At 40.7% G+C, this 7,859-nt stretch overlaps 1 protein-coding gene across 5 annotated transcripts in view; it reads left to right on the forward strand.

Moving 5' to 3' along the window:
* The first annotated feature begins 2,216 nt into the window (after positions 1 to 2,216).
* Positions 2,217 to 7,859, forward strand: part of CD200 (CD200 molecule) — a 31,073-nt gene continuing 25,430 nt past the window's right edge. For 3 of the 5 annotated variants that reach the window (XM_011932779.1, XM_011932781.1, XM_011932780.1), the window contains exon 1: positions 2,217 to 2,470. In XM_011932779.1, the coding sequence (XP_011788169.1) occupies positions 2,459 to 2,470 (12 nt within the window). In that variant the 5' untranslated portion in view covers positions 2,217 to 2,458. Of the gene's footprint in view, positions 2,471 to 5,174; positions 5,250 to 7,859 lie in introns of all 5 variants that reach the window. The other 2 variants (XM_011932778.1, XM_011932777.1) reach the window with 2 other exon arrangements.

Raw genomic sequence — 7,859 nt, forward strand, 5'->3', positions numbered from 1 at the left:
ACTACACTCCAGCCTGGGTGACAGAGCGAGACTCCGTCTCAAAAAAAAAAAAAAAAAAAAAAAAAAAGAAGTAATTTTCTGAGTGTTACATGCCACCAGTTTGATCAATTAATCTCTAGAAAAAAGTTTATATGTATTCTATTTGTGTTCCTTTTTATTGATTTCTGCCTTTAGTTTTATTATATTCTCCTTCTCGTTTTGTTGAGTTCCTTGTTTACTTCTTTTGCTCAGTATTGACATCTGATATAGTTAAGGTGATATATTAATTCTAAGTGCTCCTTTAAATCTGTCCAATAATTTTAAATTATGTAAGCAAATTTCTTTAATACAATGTTTATGTTTCATTATGGCTGGGAGTTTTTCCCCTTTTGTTCACCTTTCTGTGTCCCAAGTCTCTTTTAACCTAAAAATGTTGTTTTTAAGCTTTTGGATGTTTTTTTTTCTAGAGTGCAGTGTCTCAATCATGGCTCACTTCAGCCTCAACCTCCTGAGCTTAAGCAGTCCTCCCATCTCAGCCTCCTGATTAGCTGAGACTACAGGCATGTGCCACCATGTCCAGGTAATTTATTTTTATTTTTTGGTAGAGACAGGGGTCTCACTATGTTGCCCAGTATGATCTTGAACTCCTGGCCTCAACCATTATGAAATTGATTGCTTAACTACATAATTTGAATCTGGATTTTAAAATAATAAATGTAAGATTTTATTTAAAAAAATTAGAAAATAAGATAACGAGGGTGAGGGGAATTATGCTAAGGTATATGTGTTGGGAAATTTAAGAAATTGATTTAAAAAATACATATGTATTGTCCTTAGTAAGTTAGGAGAAAACAGCAGAATAATAAAATATAACTCTTAGTGTAGCAAAAGAATATTTAGCCTAATAAAAGATAAGACAGAAGAAAATATACTAAAATGAAATATAAACAATTTAAGAGTCCTATTATATCAATAATTAAAACACACAAATAGGTTAAGTCTGGGTGCAGTGACTCACATCTGTAATCCCAGTACTTTGGGAGACCAAGGTGGGAGAAGTTTTTTTCCAAGTGTGCAGTTAATGTTTCTCTAATAGAGGAAGGTTAAAAATAAAGTGATAGGAAAATATATGGGAAAAATACATGTAATAGAATGATGTACATATGCTTATGAAAAGACATGTATAAGAATGTTTATAGCACCACTGTGAAAAATGCCTCCAATTTGAAAAACAAAGAAATGTTCATTAATAGAAGAATAGATAAATAAATTGTAATATACAGTATTTATAGAATAGGATACTATACATCAATGAGAATGAATAAGCCACACTACAGGCAATAACATGGATGGATTTTTAAAATCTACTGTTGAGTAAAAAACCCAGACACAAGTGAAGACATATGCTATGATGCCATTCATATAAAATTCAAAATCAGGTGAGCCTAGTCTATGGTGTTAGAAGTAGGAGAATAGGTCAGGTGCGGTGGTTCATGCCTGTAATCCCACTGCTTTGGGAGGTGGAGGCAGAAGGATCATCTGAGACTAGGAATTTCAGGCCAGCCTGGGCAACACAAGACCCCATGTCTGGAAAAAAAACAAAAACAAAAACTGGGCATAGTGGCTGCACAACTATCATTCTAGCTCCTTAGAGGCTGAAGTGAGGGGATCCCTTGAGCCCAGGAGTGAGTTATGATCGCACACCACTGCATTCCAGCTTGGACAAGACAGCGAGACTTTGTCTGTAAAAAGAAGCAAAAACAAAACCCCAAAGCTTTGTCCCAGCTCCTTATGAGAGGGTGGTAGTAGTAAAACAAAAGGCTTCAGGAGGTGAAGATTTGATGCTTTCTTTGTCCTTTTTTTTTTTTTTTTTTTAAGAGCCAAGAACTCTGGAAGAAGAAGAAGAAGGAGAAGGAGAAGGAGAAGATAAAAAAGAATCCTCATCATTAATGCAAGTAGAAGGAAACTCTTCACCAAGGAATTGATCACATCACGAAAGGTGAAATCATTACGGAATTGATTGCTTAAATATATAATTTTAATCTGGATTTAAAAATAATAAATGTAAGTTTTTTCTTTAAAAAAAAGAAAAGAAAGTCCATTGGTTAAATTGATCTTGAATCCTTTGCCACTACATCAAGAGCTAACAGTTCAACAATTGATCTCACAACCTCCCACCTCATTTCCTTTCTCAGTCCAGGTAACAGGAAATTTTTTTTTTTTTTCCAAACACTTTCTCAGTTTCCCCAGTGGTCACCTTTGAAAAGCGAAAAACGTGTGAAAATAGGCAAAGCTGAATATAAACCACTTAATTCAGCCTCCGCTCCTGTGAGAGCCTGGGGGAAAGGGAAAGGAAGAGTGGAGGAGGAAGGGGCGGGAGGTGTGGCGGGGGCACAGGTGACGCTCCTCCCGCCTCCCAAGCAGAGCTCCAGGCGCACATCCGCAGTCAGCCACCTCGCGTGCGCCTCCAGGAGCGAGGATGGAGAGGCTGGTGAGCGGGACCGGGGCTTGGGAAGGAGGGCGCAGGGTGGGCGATGTCGAGCCGGTGGCCCTGGGGCGGGCGGCGAGTGGTAGACGCGGAGCTTCGGCTCTCGCCACAATCCGGTCCGGGGACTTTATCAGTGGTGTTGATGGCAGCGCTTTTCTCTAAGCGCTTTACCTTGCTGAGTAGCGGATTTTGCCCCAAAGGGTGGTTTACAGCCCGCTGCTGGCGTCCGGATTCTCCATTCCAATTCCCTGAAAAAAAAGATGCACCAGGCCGGGGCTCCGGGGGCGCTTGATCCGCGCTGGCGAGGCTGGCGCATCCTCCGGGCAGGCTCGGCTCGGCTCACTGGCTCCAGCTCCCAAAGCTGGGGAGGCACAGCCTATTTTAAAATGCCCCCAAAAGGGAATGAGAAATGCTGTATTGATTCCATGTTGGCACCAAAAGCCATGGCGGAGATACAGATTTTCAGGCTCGCGGGAGAGCTCCAGCGTCTCTTTGTTAGCCCCTTTCTCCCTCCTAGCCCTTGCCTGGGGGAAGCCATGAAGGATCCGTTAAAGCTGAAGCTACACTTGAGAGAGCTGAAATGCTGCTCTGTGATCATGATGCTTTGAAGGGTTAACCCCGGGTGTCTAGAGAAACAGACATTTTGTTTATTCGGAACCAGCTTACAAGACAAAAAACGGAGAAGGTTTTCATATACCCTATTGGTATATGAAATCCAAATACAATGGTAGAGGTATAAAAATCCAAATACAATGAATGCCTCAAGACAATTTTTTCATGTATGGTTTGTTGGCAAGACCACATAGCCAATGATTTCACTGTCTTTCTTAACAAAGGAGAATGGTGGTCTGTGAGCTACGCTCTACTGCAAGCTAGATGCTGTTAATCTTCTTTATAATTATCCTTCTAAAAATGAATTATTACCTGGTTTTACACATAAACAGGCAGAAAGGCTAATATTTCCAAGTCCTTGTGACTACATGTGGGGTCATGTGGATTTGGACATAGAAACTTGCTGAGAAAGAGGCATGAATAGGGGTAATGTAGCTGCCAGATGGGCAGCTGTCTGGTAAGACCCAGGTTTTTGTGAACCCTGGACTGCATGGCAAGGGTTATAAGTGGGCTTCTTCGTTTTCAGGACTGTAGTTCCCCCTATATTATTTGATCGATTAATATTTTTTGGCTATCTAACACGTATTGGCATTTACTATAACTTAGGCTCTATACTAAGTGCTTTAATTGCCTAATTCTCATAATAACTCTGAGATAAGAACAACATTTATTTAGTGCTTATTTGTACTGGCAGTATTCTAGGAGCTTTATATACTGCTTCATTTAGTCTTTTTAACCATTAGATTGGTACTGTTACTCTTCCGGAGTCTCAGAGAGGTAAAATGGTTTGTTTTGCTCACAAATCTAGTATTTGTTTTAGCCCAGGTCACCTCCCTGTAAATATATAAATACTGTTGTTTTCAGATTGGTCATCTTTTCAGTTATTCTGCATGAACTCGAGGAAAAAAAACCTGTAAAATAAAAATACGTATCTATTTAAGAGTAAGGCTTTCCTTCTGATTTCCTTTGCCTCAATCACTGTGTTTTTGTTTCTTAACATTGCTGGCTCCCAGTCCACGATATGTGGTTTGGTATGTATCTGCTTTCTCTCTTGTCCTAAAACACAGATTTTTCTCTATGAGAGCTTGTGCATTCTGCATTCTTCATCATGGCCTCTGCTGGAGCCTGGATTTCTACGTCAGAGAGAAGCCTAATGGTTGAAAAAAAATATCACGTAGAAATGGAATGCCAGTATCTGTCTCCACCATTGCCTTAGCTGAAAATAAAACAAAATGTGTTGGGTGGGCACTGGCAATGGAGCCTGGGGAAACATTTGGCCTGATTTTTTCTGACTTTCCTAGATAATTACATAGGATGGAACAGTCTCAGTAATACTGAGAAAATTGTCGAGTTATCTCTGTTCACTTCAAACCAAAGCCTTTGTGAGTATAATGCCCAGAGCAGTGAATGCGCAGGGTGAGCAGGTCTTTGTAGACTGTGAGTATGTGTTCAGGCAGCTGAATCATCTTGGATTTCTCAAAGAGCAGTAACTATGTTATTAGTCTTAGACCTGTGAAGACAGGAAGAGAAGTCACAAGGAAGGCATAGCATGCTTATGGTATGCTTGGGTATCGAATAATAAAATATATCTGCGAAGAATAATTTGTCCTAATGGCACCTTCAGATGATATAATATTGAATTCTCTGTAGTCTTAGAGATGTAAAGAAAAAGCAACTTACGTCACAAAGATCAGTATCACTGTGTACTATGATGCCACTGCATGGGGTCTAGGATGAGAGTCTTAAGTGACTGGTTCTCTCTAGCTGAAGACAAGAAGACACTCAGGTGTGTGGTAGCACTTGGGATAGGCCATGGGGAGGTGAAACACCATTCCTTCCAAGACATCTATCCTGAAAGATCCATCACGGGAACACGATAGTGATGGAGACTCCCTGTCTCTGGCAATTAGAGTGAGTGCTGAAGAAGAACCCTTTTCCAGCATGCCAGTCCCTAACATGATGCTGGCACTTCACCCAGACGATGACAGCTCTGGTGCTCAACACACACAAGCACCTCCAGGGTACAAGTTGTCCCCAAGAGAGCTGAGACAATATTGGCTCCAATTTTTATCGTCTGATTGATCTCCAACCACAGACCCTGACCAGGACAATTGAGGGCCCTCTCCCTATAGCTCCACTCCCAGGAAAGACCACCATTAATGATTACCAGGTAATTTTCTACCCCGACCCATGAAGGGACTTGGTTAGTAACTTCTCTTGCTAGAGGAAAAATGAAGCTTATTATATAAGATTAATGTTTGTGAAACACCTGTTATTTGGAATTGGTTTGGTACTTCCTTTTGAAATTTCCCTCATTAAGTTTAGGTCATGGCTGTTTCATAAGGAAAGAAAAGGGCATAACTGACCAGAATTAAAATTAACAAATCCATTGAGTAGGAGGATATTAGAATTGAGTGGCGCCTGTTGGACAGGAAAAGGAAGAGAAATCCTTGTGGTAGGTAAAGAAGGAGATATTTAGATCCTTGAGAACTCTGTTCCCCAACCCGCTGCTCCTAAGCCCACAGGAAGAAGGCTATCACAAGACAATAAAAATCCCGAAGAAATTGAAAGGCAAACAGAAAGACACAGCTTGGAGTGATAAGGAAAATGAATTCCAGCAGGGAAATCATTGTATCTAAAAGGAATGGCAGAAACAGGGCTTAGTTAAGGCAAACACTGAGAATGAGGGGATGGGATTCCCACAGGTGGAATACCACCCTTCAACAATCATCCTGACTCTAAAGCAAGATCATTTAAGTGATTATGGTCCAATAGTCTAGAAATAAGCTTCAAATTATAGTAGCAACAGATGGGGCTAAACAGGAGCCGATAAGAACACATAAGTTAAGAAAGGGATGTCCATGATGGGTTTATTAAGGAAAAAGTGGTCAGGACATCCCACTAAGGCAACAGGATTCAGTAGATATTGAGGTTCTTGGGGCCAATGAGACAGGTGCAGAGAGACTACTACTTTATGGAAGACTGTGATCATACTGCTAAATACCACGAAAGAATACACAGAGCCAAATAAGTGACTGTTTCTAGTGAAACAAGCAGCCAATGTCCCAACCTCAGGAATTTAACTCAGTCTGAAAAAGAATAGTAGTTTCAAAATTGTCAAGTCTGCTTTAGTATTATATATTTTTTTCACTGACAAGAGAGAATGAAAGATTGATAGCTGGGAGAGTGGCGGCAGGTGAGGGGTATTGGCAGGTAGTAAGCATGCTGGAAATAGCGTCTCAGGGTGTGGGGTATATGGTGGGTATATTTGGGAAGTAGTTGTCTTCTCTCAAACTGGAAAGCAGATGGGTGTGTTCAGACAAGATCTGGAAGCTGTGGCGTGGGGGACAAAGGGAGATAGGACCCCTTTGGCCCTGGAGGAAGAGGCATGAATTTTTTTGGAGCACTAAAAGTTCCAAAAGACCTAAACAGAAAGTGCTTCAGAAGAGGAGGATCTGTATAGCAAGATGACTGTAATCAGGCTCGTAAAAGTAAGACCTTACATAAACACAAGTGAGGGGGAAGACATTTCATGTAGGAGGAATGGCTCAAGCAAAAATACCAAGGCGGGAAATTGCGTGGTGCATTTAGAAGTAGAAAAGGCTAGCTGGCAGGGAGGGGATGCATGGGAAGGCAATGGAAATGAAATTGCAAGAATGAAAATAGGCTAAGAACTTTGAGCAATTTTCTCTAGATAGCTAGGAGCAGTAGAAGAGGATGGCATCTTGTGCAAAGAGGAATTTAAGGAAAATTAATCTGTTGATAGTGTGTAAATACATTAGCTGGATAGTAAACTAAGTTAGGGACTATATCTGCCTTATCCACCATTGTCTCCAAAGCACCTACCATAGTGCCTGGCATGAAGTCAGACTCAATAGAGATGATTAATAATAGAATAAATGAAAGAAGTACAGTTGTCCCTTGGTATCCATGGGGGCTTTGTTCCAAGACCCTCACGGATACCAATTGGTGGATGGTGCAAGTCCCTTATATGAAATGCTGTAATATTTGCATATAACCTATGCATATCTTCCCATATTTATAAACTCTTCTCTTAATTATTTATAATTCCTAGTACAATATAGATTCTATACAAATAGTTCTTATGCTGTATTATTTAGGCAATAATGACAAGAATCTGTATATGTTCAGTGCAGATGCTTTTATAAAAAATATATTTTTCATCTGTGGTTACCCTGAATCCATGGATACACAACCCACAGATACAGTGGGCCAACTACATTGGCAAAAGTTCAGTTCCAATAGAAGACAGGACTACTGCACAAAACACGCAGTGTTATGAGCTGAGACTAGTGTGGTAAGGAACAGACACTTCACATGGGTAGCAAGGAACAGACACTTCACAGGCGAGAATCTAATGTGCATAGTGACTAATGACATATCTAAGTAGGGGAAAAATGAAGCATCCTGGATGACTTGAGTGCCTGGGAGATAAAGGTCCAAAAGAGTAGCTGTTTTTCGGTAAAATGATGATTAATTTGATGTTATTCATAAATTTAATTATTCATCATTCGTTCATTTTTTTATTCAACTGACAGCATCTTAGGCAGAAGAAAAGATAAAAGAACTAATGTAGGAAATAGCTTGGTAATTTCTTTCTTTCTTTTTTTTTTTTTGAGACGGAGTCTCGTTCTGTTGCTCAGGCTGCAGTGCAGTGGCCGGATCTCAGCTCACTGCAAGCTCCGCCTCCCAGGTTTAGGCCATTCTCCTACCTCAGCCTCCCGAGTAGCTGGGACTACAGGCGCCCGCCACCTCGCCC

Source organism: Colobus angolensis, unplaced genomic scaffold (assembly GCF_000951035.1).
Source record: "Colobus angolensis palliatus isolate OR3802 unplaced genomic scaffold, Cang.pa_1.0 Scaffold98, whole genome shotgun sequence".
Lineage (NCBI taxonomy): Eukaryota > Metazoa > Chordata > Mammalia > Primates > Cercopithecidae > Colobus > Colobus angolensis.